General features: G+C 42.0%; 1 protein-coding gene across 1 annotated transcript in view; it reads right to left on the bottom strand.

Moving 5' to 3' along the window:
* rnf17 (ring finger protein 17) overlaps positions 1 to 22,833 on the bottom strand; it is a 137,572-nt gene that overhangs the window by 63,133 nt on the left and 51,606 nt on the right. The window contains exons 12-17 of the mRNA XM_080197804.1: positions 19,116 to 19,402; positions 16,105 to 16,209; positions 15,857 to 16,018; positions 7,803 to 7,986; positions 1,894 to 2,059; positions 1,076 to 1,266 (exon numbers count right to left, since the gene is read on the bottom strand). Coding sequence (XP_080053930.1) covers positions 1,076 to 1,266; positions 1,894 to 2,059; positions 7,803 to 7,986; positions 15,857 to 16,018; positions 16,105 to 16,209; positions 19,116 to 19,402 — 1,095 coding nt within the window. The remainder of the gene's footprint in view (positions 1 to 1,075; positions 1,267 to 1,893; positions 2,060 to 7,802; positions 7,987 to 15,856; positions 16,019 to 16,104; positions 16,210 to 19,115; positions 19,403 to 22,833) is intronic.

The raw sequence follows: 22,833 nt of genomic DNA, 5'->3' as shown, positions 1-22,833 counted from the left end.
TAGGTGCAGTGGATGACTAGGAAGTCTTCTGTGTCTTGTCCTGCTCTTCGCGTTCCACGACACTTGCAGAGGCCGCCTTCTTGACCGCTGGACCTTCCATTGGTCTCTTCCACTCAATCTGCGGGACTCTGTCTTCACATGCTGGGATAGACATCTGCCTATCTCACCGAGGGTTGAGACCCGTCGGCTACCCTCACCTGGTTTAGCTGGCTTGCCCGGGGTGTGGCCACTGTCGCACGCAAACAGCTACAGGGAGCCACAGGTGAGAGCTGAGTGCCAAGTGGGGACAAAGGATGGACAAACTGCCCTGAAAGGATGCAACATGTTCCCCCACCAAAAGGTATTACCCCTCCCTGATATCCCATACACGCCCCTGAGGACATGTACCAAGCAGCTCAACAACAACTTCTATGCTGCCATCAGATTTCTGAATGGATCCACCTCTCATTAAGTTGATCTTTCCCTACACGTTAGCTATGACAGTAACACTATTTTCACACTCTCCTTTCCTTCTTTAATGTACGGTGGGTTTTGTCTGAATAGCACATAAGGAACAATACTTTTCACTGTACAATACATGTGGCTATAATAAATCAAATTGTGTACTGGCCACAGCATGAAGCTGGGCAGTTTTTTAAAAAAAGGTGATATATCAATGTAGCTACAGGCACCTTTAAAAGGAACAGATGCAACAAAAGATGCTGTTGATAACCTGTGATGCAATGAATTAATGAAATGTCTTTTCATCTGGCAGAGTTTGAAACCAAATTAGTTACTGTGTTTCTGTTGATGCCAAGAGTATTACACAATCATTCATACAGTCTGAGCCTGTTTCTGGTAGAAATGGATCCAAAAATGCAGGATAACTATCTAGCATGGACAATGGGAAAACATTTGGACTTCACATTTCAACACCTGAAATTAGGGCCCAAGACGTTTGGGAGGCAAAGCAGGCATTAAAATTAGGCCCTCAGTCAGTTTAATTACTGAAAATAAAACAATATCCATAATCCCAAACGACCAGAGCACAGCATTTAAAATTTTCCACCCGGGGTTCAAGGATATTCTGACATACCTGGCCAATTCCAAGAACACGAGTGCATCTCGTAATGATACCGGAACATCACTCTCCATCTTATCCATAGGAGGTTTTTTCAAATCCACAAGAAGCTTATCTCCATCCTCTCCCAAAACTATCATTTGTACAGCTTTGTTATCCACAATTCGTGTAAACTCAGTCTTGGCTTCAACACTCCAACTGTTGCTCTATTTAAGTTGATCAGATAGATTAATTTAACATTTTATGCAAGCTTATCATTTGATTCTAGGTATATTCCACTTTATCTATTCCAAAACTACACGTTTTATAAATTAGCATGGAAGATCCTTCTTCAGAAAGGAAAGGAATAATGAAAACACTGCCATGGAAGATGGGGAGAAAAGGTAACACCGCAATCACAGAAGTAGTCAATGAACAAATATACAAACTGCTTTCCAGAAAATTAGAAACTTACATGGTACAAGAAAAAATTGATGGGCCAACTGAGACCATGCAACAAACAAATACAAAAATGTTTCACGCACGCGTGTGTCTATGCGCGTGCACGAGGGAGAAATACTGCATCTACTGGAATTCCACCAGCTGCCAAGGCAAGATTTGAATATTCATGTCCCAAAGCATTAGCCTGGGCTTCTGGGTTGCTAGCCTAGTGATGTTAACACTATGGACAACACTCACCTACAGATATACTTAATGGAATGCACAAATGACATGACATGATACTGAGCAAGCTGAGTTACATAAACATCCCAGGAAGAACATGCAGACCAAATACAACAACCACCAACATCTAAACACGACTTTATAGCTTAGAATACATACAAGCCACTTACCAGGTTTGCTGGAACAATGTCTTTCAAAGAACATTTGATAGCTAATGGAGGAATATGATTTAATGCTTTCATTTGAGGGGTCAGTTTTCGTACATACTGGTTCAAGTCACTGATGCATGTGTATGTAGCCATACTATCTTCCAACTTCTTCAAAGGGCTGTCAATTCTATGCATAATAACATTAGAAGAAAATGTCACATTTAGCCATGTATTACTTTTAAAAGTATTTATAAAAAATTCCCAACATTCAATCTAGTGGTAGGCCAGAATAAAAGGAGGTACAGCTACACCCAATCCTCTCTTCAGTCAAGCTGCAAGCCGGAACCAGTCAATAGTGATTAGGAAGCCTGGCCAGTTTTTCTCTTCCTGTTCAAGCAGAGAAGCCTAAAGTATAAACTGCTTCCGCAGGTGAAATCAGCTTACCCAGCAGAGACCAGAAATTGGACCACAGGAGGTTCCTTGGTAAGGATATATGGTTCAGCTATACATCACCTTACTAACAGTCGCTGGGGATTGGAGTGGCAAATGCAACTTTAGGCTTAAAAAAGAATCAAAAAATTCCATACAAAAATAAAATACTGCAGATGCTGGAAGTTTGAAATAAAAACAATTTTGGAAACATTCAGCACATTATATACAATTCTGATAGGTTATTGGCCCAATATGTTGCTTCTGTACAAAACAGAAGTAACATATAGGGACGATAATCTATCAGAAGTGAAATTTTATCGCTGATTCAAAGCGAGCTTGGAGGCAGGGTAAGTGAGGAGGGGAGGACAGAACTCAAGGCCAGGGGATGTGAAATAGGACGGAATATGGGAGATTAAATGGCAAAGGAAAGATGATGCAAAGGGGATAGTAACAGGACAAGAAGCAAAAGACCTATCCAGAGAAAATGCAAACCAGAAAGCAGAATCACTACTTAGCGGCCAACCAAAAACAAAATACACAAAGAAGGTTGGGATCTGAAAGTGCCAAACTTGATATTGAGCCCAGAAGGCTGTAATCAAAAGATCTGCTGTTCCTCCATAACTTTAATGTTAAGCTTTTATTGGAACAGTGCAGACAGACAAGGACAGACAGGTCAAAATGAGAGTGGAGCAGCAGAAATGGAGACAAGCATGCAGGTGCAGCAGGCAGTAAAGACAGCAAATGGTATGTGAACCTTCATAATGAGGAAGTAAGTACAGGAGAGAGATGTCTTGCTGAAGTTATACAGAGCCTTGAAGCCAACCTGGATAATTGTGCAGTTTTGGTCTGAGGAAGGGTGTTCAGTGAAGGTGTAAGACTGATTCCAGGGTTGGAGAGACTAACATACAAGAGGAGATCAAGTTAGTTAGAATTATATTCATTGGAATGAAGAATGGTGGCGGGGGCGGGGCAGGAGGGAGGGTGTCACATCAGAACCTACAGAATTCTAACAAGACTAGATATGGTAGATGCAGAATGCTCCCAAGAGTGGGAGATTCCAGAACTGGGGTCATAAATTGAAGGATATGGGATAAACCATTTAGGACTGAGATGAGGAATAATTTCTTCGCTCAGAGGTAAGCCCGTGAAACTCGCTACCACAGAAAGCACATGCTCTTGGGTGAAGGGAATCAAAGGACATTGGTGAGTTGGATGATCCACCATCATAATGGCAGAGTAGGCTTAAGGAGCTGAATGGCCTACTCCTGTTTTTGTTATCTGAAACCAGGATGTCTGACACTCCAAGGATGCAGAATCATAGAAATCACAGAAACCCTTCAGTGCCGAAAGAGGCCCTTCGAGTCTGCACCAACCACAACCCCACCCAGACCCTACCCCCATATCCTTACATATTATTACCCACTAATCCCTCTAACTTAAGCATCTCAGGACACTAAGGGACAATTTTTAGCATGGCCAATCAACCTAACCCACACATCTTTGAACTATGGGAAGAAACTGGAGCACCCGGAGGAAACCCACACAGACACGAGGAGAACATGCAAACTCCACACAGACAGTGACCCAAGCTGGGAATCGAACCCAGGTCCCTGGAGCTGTGAAGCAGCAGTGCTAACCACTGTGCCACCACGCCACCCCAAATCACTGCAATCACTGATGTAATTTTTCAGCCACAGCACAGGATAGTTGACTTCATCCGTCCATTTAAGAGTGCACATTTATTAATAAAATGAAACATCGAGTTCATAAAAGGACTTACAAAGTCAACAGTAACCTTTACCCAAGGTCTACCAAGCCATTCTCATGCATGCAGAGCAGCAGCAGCAAAAAGTTCTGCTGTTCTCAACACTGATCACATTACTTAACTTTGCATGTTCTATCAGCATCAATGCCGGGCCACCACAAAGCTTCTTAGCAACATTTCACTTTTTGATATGCCAGGGTGGATACTATGCTATTTTTTCAATAATAATTGTCTCCTGGCATGGGAGCAACCACTCATGACCCTCAGAAGATTATACTGCCTTCACAGCTTAAGTCATCTTTTCAAATCAAGTAAGGCTTTGCGGCCTCAAACTCGAACCTGAAACATCCACTTAAATCATATTCTTGATTCCTGACAGTAAAGGGTCCCTTTGCGTTCAAGTTCTGATCTGTTTCATGGATACTAACAGTGTTTCCAAGAAGTTTAAAACCATTACAATTTCTTCTGGCACTGGTGGGACAGTGTTGAACATGCAGATTTTGGGAGACAGCATAAAGCATCAGCATTAGCTAGCCAGGCTCCAGGTCGATGTTGTAAGGTGTATTTGCATGTCAAGAGCACTAACACTCAACACTGTATACACACAGATCTGGGTATTTCTTTGAACAACCCCAATAACAATTTATGGTCCACCACTATTGTGAAATGCCTTCCACATCTGTATTGGTGGAATTTCTTGATATAAAAAAAACACTGCTAACCCTTCTTTCAATTTGGGAGTATCCCTTTTCTGCTTCAGAGAGGGTCCTTGACTTGCAAGCCATCAATTTCATCTTTCAATCTGTGAGAAAGCATGATTCAAATTCCATAGGATTGAAATGAACCAGTAGATTTGTCGACACACGCTGTCACCTAATGGAAGGCCTCACTTTGAGGCACTTTCCAAAACCTTAGAACCACAGAACACCACAGCAGAGAAACAGATCTTTTGGCCCTTCTTGGCTGCGCTGAACCATTTTTCTACCTAGTCCCACAGACCACATCCCTCCACACCCCTCTCATCCACGTACCTGTCCAAGCTTTTCTTAAATGTTAAAAGTGAGCCCGCATTTACCACTTCATCTGGCAGCTCATTCCACACTCCCACCATTCTGTGTGAAGAACCCCCTCCAATATTCCCTTTAACCTTTTCCCCCTTCACCCTTAATCCACCCTTTTTTCCTCCCCGAGCCTCAATGGAAAAAGCCTGCTTTGCATTCACTCTATCTATATCCACCATAATTTTATACACCTCTATCAAATTTCCCTCATTCTTCTACACTCCAGGAAAAGAGAACCATCTTTGGTGTTTCCTCAATAACGTGTGCAGGGATGCTAATCAGATAGCTAAGTCTGAAATTAATTTACTATAATAGTTCACCATATCTAGGGAGGATTTCAACTTCGTAGCATTCTTGGGAGCGTGTACTTCCCTTATAACCTTCACTTTTTCCCCCTGGGAATGCAGCCTTTTGTAACCCAAATAAGTTTGTTTACTAGTCTCAAAAGTATACTTCTCTCTTCTGAACTGCACTCATACATTTGTGAATCTCTTCAACACTTCTTCCACATTAGCCAAATGCTCCTCTTCCGTGAAGCCAGTAATCAACACATCAACTAAAGTGCAACTCTGGGTAACCCCTGTAACAAATTTTCCATTGCGCACTGAAAACCACACATGCCAATGATACTCCAAATGGTAGCCAGATATACTCAAGATTCAAGTTACAAGTAAGCTGTCATCCGGTTTGGCATATAGATCCTCAATCCTAAGTACAGGATACTTGTCCAATTGAGTCAGTTTGTAATTCTCTACAAACTACCTTGACTGGTTTGACGACAAGAACAATAAATGCGGCCCACTCTGCAAACTGCACCGGTCTTGTGATGCCCACACCTTCATGATGTGCAAGTTCCATTTCCACTTTTTCCAACGGAACAGGGAACCGGTCTAGCCCTGTAATTCCTCAGCATGGCTTCAGGGTCTACATATATTGTAGCCCCTTATTTTTCCCAGCTGTCCTTGGAAAACCTCGAGGTATCTTCAAATGGTGTTGTCTAAGCCTCTCTCACTCAATTTAATTATGTCTATCTAATCCAACATGTTGGAGTCAGTGGCACCCCTTTAGACTTCGTTCTTATCCCAATGTGACAAAAAACAGGATCTAGGCTGATTGGTGTCTGTAGGCTACTGGAATCATAGTAGCCCCTTGATTTTAAGTGTCTCTCTGAAATAAGTGGCTAGCTTGGTTATAGCACTCTCCAGCCTAAACAACTGGACCGCATTCTGAGTAACAATAAATCTGCTCTCTTAGGATGGTTGCCAAAGCCCCAGTGTCCACTTCTATTTCCACGGGATGTCCATTTACTGGCAATACCATTGTTATTGGGACCACTTTGCTCACATCACTATAGTTTAATGACAACACTCCGCTCCGTTAACTGACACTTCCCTATACCATAGACTGGCACCTGCCCCATTTCTGGGCTGTATATGCTCTGCTTGCTTCTACATCAATGCCTTAAGTGACTCCTCCTACTGCAACTGCAACATTCTGCATCTCGATACTGGCACTTCTCTTGGGATGCAATTACCCCACATCCGATGCTGTTGTTGTTTGTGGCAACTCTCCCCAAGTGATGGACCTTGCCACAAGGCACGCTTGCACCTCTTGAGCACCTTTTCCAGCGCTTTCCATGAATAAGGTTATTTGAATGGCAAGAAATCAAGCTCTGACTCCTCTAGTGACTTCGTTTAGATTCCCATGTTATTTATTCCACACACTAGTTAATCTCAACATTTTTGTTCATTCCAAAAATAATGCATATGCTGTACCTATTGTACCCAATCTTCTTCATTTGCATCAGATGGTTCAAGCTTACCAAAAAAACAGCAGGTGATATCCTTTCACTGGGTACCAAAATTGATTTAAATAATGGAAGCTCATTTTGTCCTCCAAAATGAAATGCTGATCAGCAGAAAATAAACCATAATGACAATATTTCACAAAATGATTGATTGAACCACAAGTGCACATGTGCCACAATGCCAAAAGTTCAATTATTTGTATTTCACAGCTGCTTTGAAATTTTAAGAGTTATACCTCGTGTTCCTGTAATGTTTATTATGTCTTTTCATTAAGATGGCAGATTTGAATAACAGACTTAAATTAATTTCATTTTGAGTTGCATCTTGTTCAGCTGCTGAGTATATCTGAAATTAAATTGTACTTTAGTTTGCAAATCTCTACATACTGATTGGCTGTACCAGCTATAAATCTGACACACTAAGAGGAAACAGAAGAATGATAGCGGTATATTTCTAGTTCTGCTGATGACTCATAGCAAATGAAATGGACCAGAAAATCACAGGTTTGATCCATGCTCTGTGCTAAGTTAGCAAGTTTCAGTCACAACATGATAGCTGATCTTGGGATAAGAGGAGAAAATACCCAATCTCGGCACATTTCCTGCTTTTGAACGTTGTTTGGATGGTAATTGTATCTTTGATGGTGTTAAAGATCGTATCCAGCCTCAACACATTTAGTTGATTGGGCAAGCAATCAGGGGGCTGTTGGTTCTTATGGATTCACTTTCATGTGGCACCTAGAAGTTCTAGGGGCATCTGGTATGAGAGTCAGCAACTTGGTGGTGGTGGGGTGGGGGTGGTGGAAGAAGCAGGGGAAGGAGAGAGGAGAAACCTATAGCACATTAAAAATTAAATTTGCAATACCCTGGAAGTACAAAGATTTCCGAATGGCCAAAGTCCAACGTGAACACTTGGATTGCTGCAATATCAGTAATTGGGTATGTTTCTACATTGTTAGACTTCTCATTTTTTCCTGATGGCACCAGTTCTGTGATAATTCCTCGGCACCACGCACGAAAAATGCTGCTTTTAACAATAATCCTCTCACCTGCATTGGAAAGGAAAAAATAATTTTTGCAATGAACATTTTAAAACAACGATTCTGAACACTGGCTCCCAAATGAAGGAAATAGTCTTCCCTGTTAAAAATCAATGTTCGTTATTTTAAGAACCTCATTAAATATCTTCTTCAAGCCCATCTATTCAAATTGAAAAACATTAGGAGTCAGGCATCAGGTACTTTTAAGCCAGCTGATCTTTAACTCAATTCCTACTTATGATACTAATAAATAAACTTCAAACTTCCCCATTCTCTCTCAATCACCATATAGTCCCTAAAAGATAAAAAAAAAATCACTGTACAGTCCAAAATTCTATTGATTTCTCTTGGCCTTGAATATATGCAACAATGGAACATCCATAATATTCAGGGGAGTTTCAAATTCAGTGAAGAAATTTTCATTACTCGAATATCTGATCCCTTTTCCTTTTGCCTCTAGTTCTAGACTCTCCAACCAGGCAAACAGCTTCCACTTGTCAGCCCTTCCAGCCCCAACAATATTTTGTATGTTTCAATGATCTCACCTCATTTTTCTGGAGCAGGTAAAGACCAATCTACTCAACCTCTCAACCCTCTAATTTCAGGAATTACTCTTGTGAATATTCACTGCACTGCCTCTAAATCAGGAATCTTCTTTATACAAGGATGACAACATTGGAATCTTAACTGGAATATTGTGCACAAAGCTCTGCACAACTGTAATAAGTCTTTATTCTAGTGCTCCAAATTCCTTGCAATAAAAGGCCAATATTCCATTTGCTTATCTAATTGCCAGCTATGTCTGCAACCTGCACGTTAACTTGCTGTGCTTCCAGGAGGAAACAAATACCTCTGAAAAAGAACATTTCTAAGTTTCTCACCGTTTAAAAAAGTGAATAATCTCACATTGTACTTCATCTGTCAGCTTTCTATTGCCGTGTCTATATCCTTTTGGAATCCTTATTTATTCCTACAACTTGCTGTTCCACAAGCTTTGTCCTGGGTTTTCCAGCCCCAATACCAGCAGGCATCATGGTAGGCAGGATGGAAACATCTGTACAGATGTTGACTTTCTAACCAATACACCAGCAATGATGCCCAGTGTCGAGAGCAGAAAATCCCACTTTTTATATCACACTTGAATACATTTCTCTTGTTACTGAACTACGGTCATTGCAGCATTCCAATTATTACAGCCGGCTAACTTGAAATTGCCCCATTTATTCTGACTTCCTGCTTTGTTAATAAATACACTATTCATGCCAATCCATTTTGCCAATCTCATTAGCCCATATTTTGCTGAATAATTTATCATTCTCATCAAATGCCTTTTGGAAATATAGGTATACTACATACAAGATTTCCCTTTATCCATTCCATTAGTTACACCTCAATAAATCTAATCAAATTGTCAAACACTATTTCCCTTTCATGAAGTGGACTTTGCATAATTAAGTGCCTCTTTAAAAAGCGATTCCAGTATTTTCCCAATGACCGATGGCATGTTAACCAGCCTGTAGTTCCTGGCTTTGTCTTTCTCTCTCCCCTTTCTCGAGTAGTGCTATTACATTTGCTACCTTCCAGTTTTTGGGGCTGTTCTACAATAGAAGAAATTGTGGAATATCATAACCAGTACATCCATCATTTCTGCAATTACCTCTTTCAGAGCCCAACAACATAAACCATCAGATGATCAACCAGCCTTTAGTTCATATAATACCAAGGCCACAGATATTGTTTTAGGTTCCTCACGATGATTAGACTTTGGTTCCCCACTATTTCTGGTATGCTCATGGCTTTTATTGCATCTCGACCATTAGCTTGTTCTTCATTATAATGTATTTCCCTTGGTCTCTATGGAACCAACATTTAGTTTTGCTACTGTTTCTTTTTATATACAAATTTTTAGAAGCCTTTTTGTTTTATATATGTTTTGCTAGTTTACTATTCATACTTTTTGATTAATCTTTGCTAATTTCTGAAAGTCTACAAGTGGCTTTTACTTCTAGTCTTTGCAACATTTGAAGTTTCCTCTTTAATATCCTCAATTTTTTTTGTCAGCCTAATGGCTAATCTTTGTGGAATTATTTCTCATTGGAATATATTTCTTAAGAAGCTCTGCATCCTCAAAATGTTTGCATTGCATTTAACTGACAAAAATTAACCTTAAAAACCAACCCAAGACCACTTGCCCCTCAAGCTTATGCAATCAGCTAAATTTAAGGCACTAGCTTGAATTTCTAAACTGGCAGAAGAGGCCAAAATCTGGAAATCCGGCTGCTAGCATCTACCGTCCTTGCAGGGATAGGATCTGGGTCAGGATTTGTGCACGTGCATTCCACAGAGGTAGCTAACATATAAATCAGTAGCTGGCTCCACTGTTGCTTAACTTTGATGATCCAGGTGTGTGAAACATGTCATGCGCAAGAAGCAATTCTGAATTTTGTGCAGCCCTTAGGAGAGGTGAGATATGTCTTTGATTGTGGTCCTCAGACACCTTTGGGGAGGTAAGTTGCACTTTGGGATTGCTACAGGTGCTTGTGAACGTGCATACAAAGTGCTTAAGCTAATTGTCAAGCTGATTGGAACTGTTGAAGGTATAATAATGAATTATCAAATGCAGCTGACAAAAACATTTAAAACTTCTGTCCTTTGGAAAAACTGTCAGTGCTTAAATGCATCAAAATCCATTTAAAATTTAAGTCCGTCACAGAAAGTCTTGCAACGTTGAAAAATCGGATGATCTCCTACAGGGCTGCTTGGAGTCAGTGGACTGGTCAGCATTTAAAATCTCTGCAACCAGCCCAACTGAATATGCCACTACAGTAACTGACTTCATTAGTAAGTGTGTAGAAGATTGTGTGCCAAAAAAAGCAAATGTGTGTGTTCCCCAACCAGAAACCAAGGATGAATAGTGATAGCCACTGCTTGCTGAAGTCCAAGTCTGAAGCGCTCAAGTCAAGTGACACTGACCTACATAAAAAAGCCAGATAAGATCCAAAGATGCCAAAAGACAGTACCGGACCAAGCTAGAGTCCCAGGCAAGCCACATGGAGCCCCGCTGACTATGGCAAGGTCTGCAACAGGCTACAAAGATGAAGGCAGGTAAAAATCACCAGCTCCAGCACACCGCTCTCTGATGAGCTCAATGCATTCTATGCCCATTTTGAGCAAAAGGTCAGCGAGGCATGCCCTCCACCCTGGATGAACCCATATCTGGGGTCACCATTGCAGATGTCACAGCAGCTTTTGCCAAGGTCAATCCACGGAAATCAACTGGCCCGGATGAGTCCTCAGATCCTGTGCAGATCAGCTGGTGAGGGTATTCGTAGAGATCTTTAACCTCTCTTCACAAGAATCTGAGGTCATCTACTTTAAGATGACAACCATCATCTTGGTACACAAGAAAAACCAAGCAGCGTCCCTTAATGACCATCAGCTGGTGGCTCTGACATTTATCATTATGAAGTACTTCAAAAGACTAGTCATGGCATGAATCAACTCCTGGACTACCTGGATTCACTACAGTTTGCCTACCGCTGCAAAAGGTCCACAGCAGACACCATCTTCCTGGCCCTGCACTCAACCTTGGAACACCTAGATAACAAAGACATCTACGTCAGACTCATACTTATTGACTATAGCTCAGCCTTCGTCACCATAATTCCCACAAACTCATCTCCAAACTCCGCAGCCTGGTCCTGGATCCTGAACTTCCTAACTCTCAGACCATAATTAGTAAGGATAGGCAACAACAACAGCTCTACGATCATCTTTAACGTCTGTGCCCCACAAGGCTGTGTTCTCAGCTCTCTACCATATTTCTTACACACCTATGACTGTGTGGCCAAATTCCCCTCCAATTCGATTTTGAAGTTTGCTGTAGTGGGTCGGATCTCAAACAATGAAGAGAATCTGGTGATGCAACAATAATTTCTCCCTCAATATCAACAAAACGAAGGAGATTGTCATTGACTTCAGGAAGCATAAGGAGAACATGCCCGTCTACATCAACAGGGACGAAGTAGAAACAGTTGAGTACTTCAGGTTTTTAGGCATCCAGATCACCAACCACCTACCCTGGTTCCCTCATGCCTACACTATAGTTAAGAAAGCCCACCAACACCTCTACTTTCTCAGAAGACTAAGGAAATTTGGCATAAAAGTTACGACACTCACCAACGTTTACAGATGCACCAAAGCAAGCATTCTTTCTGGTTATATCACAACTTGATATGCTCTGCCCAAGACCACAAGGGAACTACAAATGGTTGTGAATGTAGCCCAATCCATCAAATAAACCAGCCTCCCATCCACTGACATACACTTCCCACTGCCTTTGCAAAGCAGCCAGCATAATTAAGAACCCCATACATTCCGGACATTCTCTCTTCCACCTTCTTGTGTCGGGAAAAAGATACAAAAGTCTGAGGTCACATACCAAACGACTCAAGAATTGCTTCTTCTCTGCTGCTGTCACTTTTGAATGGACTTACCTTGCATTAATTTGATCTTTCTCTACACCCTAGAAATATACACTATATTCTGCACTCTCTCGTTTCGTTCTCGATGAATGGTGTGCTTTGTCTGTAAAGCGTGCAAGAAACAATACTTTTCACTTATGTCAATACATGACAATAATCAAAAAATACCATTACTTGCTATTTCACTCTGTTGACATATGCCTGGGAGCTTCCATTATTGGACTGGTACTGCATTATTGATTTTGCAATCTTCCATTATCACAGTAAGGTACCTTTGATTCAGTTTGATTGACAGCTCCAAGTGGTGATAGACAATACAGGAACTATGAATTCCAATTGTTGTTTTCATATAGGTGTAACCAAAAACAATATAAATGTAGTGAATGAGTCTTTTTTAAATGAAATCTGCAAGAGACACATAGAACTTTTATCTCAGCATAGGCCCTCTAGTTTCCCTATTGTGAATAGTGGACAAATTGGTAATGGTAGGTAGAAGGGCAAAAAGGGTGAATAGGTAGAGGGCCTGGGTTTGCATTGTTGGCCATGAATGTGGTAAAACGGACAGGGCATGGGAGATGTGCACAGCATGAGGGCCATCAAAAATGAAGGATATTTTTGTTTTAAATTAAAAGTGGAGGCGTTTAGAGTAGCTAACAGTAGTGGGCAAGAAGAGGATTGGGAGAGGTTTAAATGTCAACAAAGATTGACAAAGAAGTTGATAAAGAAGGGTAGGAGAAACTATGAAGCTGGGCTAGCGCTTAATATAAAAAAGGATAGCAAGAGTTTTCATAAATATATAAAAAGGAAGAGGCTGGCTAGGGTGAACGTTGGTCCCTTAGAGGATGAGAAGGGGGACTTAGTGGTAGGGGATGGGGATATGGCTGAGGTCTTGAATAACTTTTTTGTTTCTGTCTTCACGGAGGAGGACGTGAATAATTTGCCGGGTGTTAGAGATGGAAAAGTGGTAGGACTGGAGGGTCTTAATGACATTACTGTTACTAGAGAGGCGGTGCTCGATAGACTGGAGGGACTGATTGTGGACAAGTCGCCAGGACTGGATGGAATGCATCCAAGAGTTCTGAAAGAAATGGCGGAGGTGATAATGGATGCCTTGGTGGTTATTTTCCAAACGTCGCTGGATTCCGGGGAAGTGCCGGAAGATTGGAAAACGGCTAATGTTACGCCGTTGTTTAAGAAGGGTGCCAGGCAAAAGGCAGGGAATTATAGGCCGGTTAGTTTAATGTCTGTTGTAGGTAAAATGTTAGAATCCGTCATCAAGGAGGAAATAGCGAGGCATCTTGAGGGGAATTGCTTGATAGAGCAGACGCAGCACGGTTTCGTTAAAGGGAAGTCGTGTCTGACAAATTTACTGGAGTTCTATGAGGATGTGTCTAGGGCAGTGGTTAGAGGAGAGCCGGTGGATGTGGTCTTTCTGGATTTTCAGAAGGCGTTTGACAAGGTACCTCACAAGAGGTTATTGCAGAAGGTCAGGGGACATGGAGTTGGGGGTAGGGTGTTAGCGTGGATAGAGGATTGGTTGTCAAATAGGAGGCAGAGAGTGGAGGTCAATGGGTGCTATTCGGATTGGCGGATGGTGACTAGTGGAGTGCCCCAGGGTCGGTGCTGGGGCCTCAGCTATTTGCCATTTATATAGATGATCTGGAGGAGGGAACCAAGTGTAGGGTGTCGAAATTTGCTGATGACACCAAGATTGGTGGAACGGCAAATTGTGTGGAGGGTGTGGAGAGTCTGCAGATAGGCTGGGCGAATGGGCCAGGAACTGGCAAATGGAATTTAATGTTGGCAAGTGCGAGGTGGTCCACTTTGGTAGGAATAATGGTAGGAAGGACTATTACTTACGTGGAGAAAAACTGCAGCAGGCCACGGTGCAGAGGGACCTCGGGGTCCTTGTGCATGAGTCGCAAAAACCCAGCTTGCAGGTGCAGCAGGTGGTCAGGAAGGCAAATGGGATGCTGGCCTTCGTAGCAAGGGGGATTGAATATAAAAGTAGGGAGGTCTTGCTGCAGCTGTATAGGGCATTGGTGAGGCCACAGCTGGAGTACTGTGTGCAGTTTTGGGCGGCGTACTTACGCAAGGATATTTTGGCCTTGGAGGGAGTGCAGAGGAGGTTTACTAGGCTGATGCCGGAGTTGAGGGGGTTGAGCTATGAGGAGAGGCTGAATAAACTAGGCTTGTACTCATTAGAGTTTAGAAGAATGAGGGGAGATCTCATTGAGACGTATAAGATGATGAATGGGATGGATAGGATAGAGGTGGAGAGACTCTTCCTGCTCAGAAAGGACAGTAGGACTAGGGGGCACAGCCTCAAGATAAAGGGGGGGGGGGGGCGGTTTAGGACGGAGTTGAGGAAGAACTTCTTCATTCAAAAGGTGGTGAATCTCTGGAATTCTCTGCCTGTTGAAGTGGTGGAGGCTACCTCGCTAAATATTTTTAAGAAGAGGGTTGATGGGTTTTTGATAAGCGAGGGGATTAAGGGTTATGGGGAGAAGGCGGGAATGTGGAACTGAGCCACGACAGATCAGCCATGATCTTATTGAATGGCGGGGCAGGCTCGAAGGGCCAGATGGCCTACTCCTGCTCCTATTTCTTATGTTCTTATGTTTTCTTGCTTTAAAACAAAAACCTGGACTATGATTGAGTATAGAGGCAGGTCTTCCACACAGCCCACCTCTGCACTAGGTAGCCTGGTCCAACTCCCAGAGAACTCTTCCTCCCTGGAACAAAAATCCCAACTTCTGGGGCATTTTCTCCCAGGTCAGGTTTGCAAAGCCAGGAAATGTCTAGACCGGGGAAAATCCTGGCTTCTAAAGTTTGAAAGTGATATTTAAATGACAAAAATGAAATTCATACAAATCGTTTTGCACTGTAGGATACTTTACTGGAAGATTACTAAGTATTACTACCTCATTATATAATACAAGATTCAAAACTGCCTTAGTCCTGGTTCCATGAGTATTATTTTATCTCTTTCTCCTCAGCCAATTTCCTAACCAGGTTAAAAATTTTACTTAATTAATTCTAAAGCAAAGCTTTAATATGCATCATGATTGATTAACAATTATTTGTAATCCTGAGAGAAATGTTTATCAGTCCCAAGTCAGAAGCTGAATTCCGACGTATTTCCACAAGAATCAGCACCTACTGACAGTGCAGAGGGCTGGTCAAAAAAAAAGCTCGAAAGCTTGTGGACCCTTGTTGCACTAAAGAACATTCACTTGGCATATCGACTAGCTCCAAGTAGGCTTCAGTCCTATGACCAGTAACTTGCAATGCTATAAAGTGAATTAATGGATTGAGACCAGGATTTGACAAATGTTCAAAGTAAACCGTACAAATTTGTTTCAAGCGATAACAAATAATAATACTATAGTTACCAAGTTCCAGAACAACCACAGGCAACTTTTGCAACTCTATACTACGGGAGAAGTTGTCAGCCTCTGCAGCCAAGAGAATGGCTCTCTTTTTTTCCGAAGATTTCTGGACGTAGAAATGGCATGGATTTATCACGTGACTGACCGAAACCAATCCCTGAAAACCTGAAGTACAATAGTTAATTTTTTTAAACTGAACAGCAGCTTACTTAACATTGAATGGCAAAGATACAGAATATCCAAAATCCTACCTGCATAAAAGCTAAAGCTGGTGTCTGAAGCATTTTTCTTGTGAAAACATTTCTTCTGTCTCTTGGAAACTGGTCTTAGCTTTGGATCATTTTGATCAATGGCACCTGAAAAAAAAAATCGATTCTGAAAATACCTCTTTTGTAATTTAAACAGATGGTTCCATATTTGAGGAAAATAATTTTGTGCAAGTCCAAACTGAAAAGGCTTAATCCTCTTTGCAAGATAATTTTTTTTAAAATTACTGGTTAAAATAAAAGCAATTAAAAGTTCTAAATATGAATTACATAAAAGTCAGAGAACTTCAAAAGATTCAAAATAGAAACTGCTGATTTTAAAAATCCCAAACATCTTCCTTTCATAATCAAAATGATTTTAATTGATTTCTAGTTACCAGATTTCTAGTAGCAACTACTACAGTACAGGGTGGGTGGAAAAACAGGCAAGTGAGAGTTCAGAGTTCAAGGTAGTTTGGTCAATGACAGCACCCTGGGATCCTCATGTTAAAGTTGGTGCAGACTTCTACCAGGGTCCACTGGCCAAGTCATGTGGCGATGGAGAATTAGTGATGATGACAGGGCTTGAACCTGGGAGTCCCTGGTCAAGAATCTGCACACAGGCAGCAAATGAATGAAGGCCATGTTGGGACATTGGGCAGCAGCATCTGTGACTAAGCAGTTCTCTTCGGGATATCCTCTGCTCATTCCAAATGAGGAGGGGGATAGAAGTTATGCCCTAAGAATAGGTTGTCTCATCTTCTCATTGAGAAGCCACACCCTGCAAGAGCATCCATCTTTGCGGTCAAAGAAAACAAAGACTAAAATTCTGCACATTGAAATGTTAGAACACTCACTGGCAATCTCAAGAGGGCCAACCAGAAAGAATTGTAATCACATCACAAGATCTGTCAAGAATCCATACTGACATCACCACCCTCACTGGGAGGGGCAACTGAAGGAACAAGCAGGGGATGACACTCTACTGTAAAAGAAAAGGAGTCACCAGCCTTGCCATCCAGAATAGGATCTTGGATACCTTGCTAGAACTGCCGAATTGTATAGAAAGCTGCAAACAATATTAGCACTAATGCCTGTGGCATGCTTCGATCTTGGACTATGATGATGAAATGCTTTGGGAAAAAAAAAATCGATTCAGACCTTGAAGGTCTCATTGCTACCCCCTCAAAAAAAAAACCACCTTCTGGGGACCTGTTGGCTATGATTCCGATGTCTGAAGAGGAACCACTGAGGAAAAACAAAATGAGAAAAGCAAATGCAAATAATGTCCTAGTGACCAAATGTTTTCAGCATGATCTTGTTGTAACAAAGAGCCTCTTCTGCCAGAAGGACAAACAAACCATCTGGAAGCACTGGCAGCTCCTGGATTGTTCAAGTCAAATACCTAAACGACACCTGGATCTGTTGATCCTTGAAGGAGACGGATGCGTGCTGGGCAGATCATTGACTCACCCAGTGATGAGCATCTATCTAGCACCAAGCCATCACAAGGCACAAATGTCTAACAAGAAAATGATCAGTTTTAGAGCCAAGACATCGAAGAGAGGAATTCAAACTTCAGCTCACAACCAATCTGGGAAATCTTCGCACATCCAAATTTCAGAACAATGGGATCAAATAAAGTCAGCGTACAGCCTCCTGTGACCACATCATTGGGTTTGAGCATCATCATCTGTTTTGAAGACAATGCTGAAATATACGCAACTTCCTGTAACAAAAATGAGCAGGCTAAACAACCCAAGGTCACAAATCAAGTACACGGCATTCCACCAGGTCAAGGCTGACATCAAAAGACAAACGCAGAAGGTAAAGAACAAGTGGGTCGGCAGTGGTTAGCACTGCTACCTTATAGCACTAGGGGCCCAGGTTCAATTTCTGGCTTGGGTCACTGTCTGTGCAGAGTTTGCGCATTGTGTGTCTGCATGGGTTTCCTTCAGGTGCTATCTTGTTTGATTCTGTCTGCCTCCACTAGGCTTTTCCCCCTTCCAACCCCTCCTATTCTGTAGTAACTTGCTACCTGTTAGATCACTAATTTTTTCAGTTCTGAAGTTTTGACTTTAGTTTTTACTCTCCAAAGATGCTGCTAGACATATGCATTCCCAGCATAGCAAAACACTGCATTATCCTAGTATCTTTCCTACATTAAACTTAATTGTTATTATTTGCTGGGTTAGTGCTTCCTTGTATTTTGAAAACAGGAATTACATTTGCCACTCATCAGCCCTCTAGTACTATTCCTCTTTGACCAAATTTTTGTATTAATTCTTGTGTCTCTATCTTGGTTTCTTTGAAAACGTGCAGCTGCAATCTTTCTGAAACTGGACTCTTATTGTCCTTAAGTTTCGCTAGTTTGCTGACAATGTGGGGGTGGCATGGTAGCACAGAGGTTAACACTGCTGGTTTACAGTGCCAGGGACCCAGGTTCAATTCCTGGCTTGGGTCACTATTTGTGTGGAGTTTGCACAGCACATTCTCCCAGTATCTGTGTGGGTTTCCTCTTGGTGCTCCAGTTTCCTCCCACAATCTGAAAGACATGCTGGTTAGATGCACCTGAACAGGCACAGGACTCTGACGACTAGGGGAATTTCACAGTGACGTCACTGCAGTGTTAATGCAAGCCTTATTTGTGACTAATAAATAAACTTTACTTTATTTTGATTAAGTAAATTCCACTCCAATGCTGGAACTATGGCAAATTGAGAAGTTGGATATGGGTTTTAATTCAATTATATGGGTTAGCTTTGATTTTTGTCCAATATTAAAACTATATAAAGACTGAAAATCAATAATCACCCCAATAAAAATATTTAACTTAGTTTAAATGGAGCTGACCTGATTAAATTCAGCAAGAACTGCCCAATACTCTTATAACTACAGAAACCCATGACATCAGGATAATGTGCCCCACATTTTGAACACGGCCTATATATTTAAAATGTATATTTGAACACTGAAGACACCAGTTCCTATGAAAAGTAAACTTTCAAAATACATACTTGTTTTGTCATCTTCAAATATTTCTTCAACAATAACATTTCTATCTTGACTGGAGGGGGATAATCTGTTCTGAATATTTAATGAAGACGTTCCCCTTATTTTTGAACCATTGTCCAGCTGAGAAACATTCACATCATGATACGTTACAGAATCCATCATCTGTTTTTTTTCGGAAGACTCAATTTTGCAGCTTGAAAGACGTTGCTTTCTAAGCGAACAGGCTTGTTCATTTACTTTTCCAAAAATATCATTTGGACATTTATTTTCTGTTCCTGAACCAATAAATCTATAAACAGCAAGAGTAGCAGAGAATCAATTAACATTTAAGGAAGGATACACTTTTCTTGGAGAGGTGCAACAAATGCTCACTTGATTAATTCTTGAGATTAGAGAGCTGTCCATTCAGAGATGAGACAGAATGGAATAGACCTATATATAATGGTAGGAAGGACTACTACTTACGTGGCGAAAAACTGCAGCAGGCGAAGGTGCAGAGGGACCTCGGGGTCCTTGTGCATGAGTCACAAAAACCCAGCTTGCAGGTGCAGCAGGTGGTCAGGAAGGCAAATGGGATGCTGGCCTTCATAGAGAGGGGGATTGAATATAAAAGTAGGGAGGTCTTGCTGCAGCTGTATGGGGCATTGGTGAGGCCGCAGCTGGAGTACTGTGTGCAGTTTTGGGCGCCACACTTACGCAAGGATATTTTGGCCTTGGAGGGAGTGCAGAGGAGGTTTACTAGGCTGATGCTGGAGTTGAGGGGGTTGAGCTATGAGGAGAGGCTGAATAAACTAGGCTTGTACTCGTTAGAGTTTAGAAGAATGAGGGGAGATCTCATTGAGACGTATAAGATGATGAATGGGATGGATAGGATAGAGATGGAGAGACTCTTCCCGCTCAGAAAGGACAGTAGGACTAGGGGGCACAGCCTCAAGATAAGGGGGGGGGGGGTGCGGTTTAGAACGGAGTTGAGGAGGAACTTCTTCACTCAAAGGGTGGTGAAGCTCTGGAATTCTCTGCCCGTTGAAGTGGTGGAGGCTGCCTCGCTAAGTATTTTTAAGATGCGGGTTGATGGGTTTTTGATAAGCGAGGGGATTAAGCGTTATGGGGAGAGGGCGGGAATGTGGAACTGAGCCACGACAGATCAGCCATGATCTTATTGAGTGGCGGGGCAGGCTCGAAGGGCTAGATGGCCTACTCCTGCTCCTATTTCTTATGTTCTTATAATGTTTAGAAGAGAGGTGATCTTATTGAAACATAAAAGATTTAGAGGCCTTGAGTAAATGTTGAGCTGTTTCTCTTAGCTGGCGAGTCTAGAACTAGGAATCAGTCTCAGAGTAAGGGGTGAACCATTTAGGTCCACAATAAAGGGAAATGTATTTGCCCAAAAGGTTGTAACTCTGGGATTCTCATCAACAGTTTAGATAGAGGTAAATGGGAGAGCATCAAATTGTGAACCATGAATGAGTATTTCGTCAAATATTGGACGATTTTAATGATTAGAGTTAAAGTCAACCTGATTTCAATGTTGGGAGTAATGGACATTAGAATGGTCTTATCTTTTGACAGTTATATATACACATTTTACACATCATTCAAAGCAACATTCTCAAAAATGAAATTTCACTTTCTCATCCATGATGAACCCCAAATTTTGACATTTTAAAATAGAGTCAATGCAGTGTTGTAGCCAACAACCCCCAAAAGAAAAAGATACAAATATGTCAAAGGACTGACAAGATACAAAGCTAGCAAAACAAATTTTGGTCATCGTGGCTGGTGTACTAACACGCAACAGTTTTAGAGCTTGTTTAAAAAAAAACTCAGCAGGGACAGATGTAGGTGAAAACAAGCAAGTCTTATTCAGCGCAAGTACTGAACGCATGTTCTGAGATGGCAGTTTGACTCTGCTAGTTCACAACTATCACCAGCTGTTATCAAGATGAGCTAGAAGTGAAAGTGAATTGCAAAGTGTGTCTGGTCAACCTTTTTAATTGCATTTCCATGGTGATAATTACAACAGGACATGATTAAACTTTAGCTCGTTCCATAATTTTTACATGGTATTCTGAACACCAGGAATGTTTCTTATTTAATGTTACAAATACAAGCTGACGTTTGAATTGAGATATTTTAAGAGGTGGTGATGATCTATACAAAAATCAGAGATAAAGCTGTTTAAAAGTTGGAGAAGTCTCACAACACGTTAAAGTTCAACAGGTTTATCTGATAGCACAAACCACTAGCTTTCAGAGCGCTGCTCCTTCATCAGGTGAGCGGGAGTTGTGTTCACAAACGGGGCAAATAAAGACACAAACTCAATTTACAAAGTAATGGTTGGAATGCGAGTCTTTACAGGTAATCAAGTCTTAAAAAGGTACAGACAATGTGAGTGGAGAGAGGGTTAAGCACAGGTTAAAGAGGTGTGTATTGTCTCCAGACAGGACAGTTAGTGAGATTTTGCAAGCCCAGGCAAATCATGGGGGTTACAGATAGTGTGACATGAACCCAAGATCCTGGTTGAGGCCATCCTCGTGTGCGGAGCTTGGCTATCATTCTCTGCTCAGCGATTCTGTGTTATCCTGTAGGCTGCCTTGGAGAATACTTATCCGAAGATCTGAGGCCAAATGCTTGTGACCGCTGAAATGTTCCCCAACAAGAGGGGAATACTCTTGCCTGGTGATTGTTGAGCGGTGTTCATTCACCTGTTGTTGTAGCATCTGCATAGTCTTCCCAAAGTACCATGCCTTGGTACATCCTTTCCTGCAGCGTATCAGTAGACAACGTTGGCCGAGTTGCAAACGTATGTACCATGTACATGGTAATGATGTTCTCACGAGAGTTGATGGCATCCAGGGTCGATGATCTGGTGCATCTTGCATAGGTTTTAGTGGCAGGATTGTGTGGTGTCATGATCAGTGTTCTCCTGAAGGCTGGGTAGTTTGCTGCAGACAATGGACAGTTTGGGGTTGTGAGGTTGAAGGCATAAGAACATAAGAAGTAGGAGCAGGAGTAGGCCATCTAGCCCTTCGAGCCTGCCCCGCCATTCAATAAGATTATGGCTGATCTGTCGTGGCTCAGTTCCACATTCCCACCCTCTCCCCATAACCCTTAATCCCCTCTTATCAAAAACCCATCAACCCGCGTCTTAAAAATATTTAGCGAGGTAGCCTCCGCCACTTCAACGGGCAGAGAATTCCAGAGATTCACCACCCTTTGAGTGAAGAAGTTCCTTCTCAACTCCATTCTAAACTGCAACCCCCCCCCTCCCCCACACACACACACACACACACACACACACACACACACAATCTTGAGGCTGTGCCCTCTAGTCCTGCTATCCTTTCTGAGCGGGAAGAATCTCTACCTCTACCCTATCCATCCCTTTCATTATCTTATACGTCTCTGTAAGATCCCCCCTCATCCTTCTAAACTCCAACGAGTACAGACCCAGTCTACTTAGTCTCTCTTCATTGTCCAACCCCCTCATCTCCGGTATCAGCCTAGTGAACGTCCTCTGCACTCCCTCCAAAGCCAAAATATCCTTGCGCAAGTGCGGCGACCAAAACTGCACACACTACTCCAGCTGCGGCCTCACCAGTGCCCTGTACAGTTGCAGCAAGACCTCCCTGCTTTTATATTCTATCCCCCTCGCTAAAGGCCAGCATCCCATTCGCCTTCTTGATCACCTGCAGACTGGGTTTTTGCAACTCATACACA

The sequence above is a fragment of the Carcharhinus amblyrhynchos genome, chromosome 10, assembly GCF_965287045.1.
Source record: "Carcharhinus amblyrhynchos chromosome 10, sCarAmb.v2.hapA, whole genome shotgun sequence".
In the NCBI taxonomy this organism is placed as follows: Eukaryota; Metazoa; Chordata; class Chondrichthyes; order Carcharhiniformes; family Carcharhinidae; genus Carcharhinus; species Carcharhinus amblyrhynchos.
This window is presented reverse-complemented; position numbering and strand designations above follow the sequence as displayed.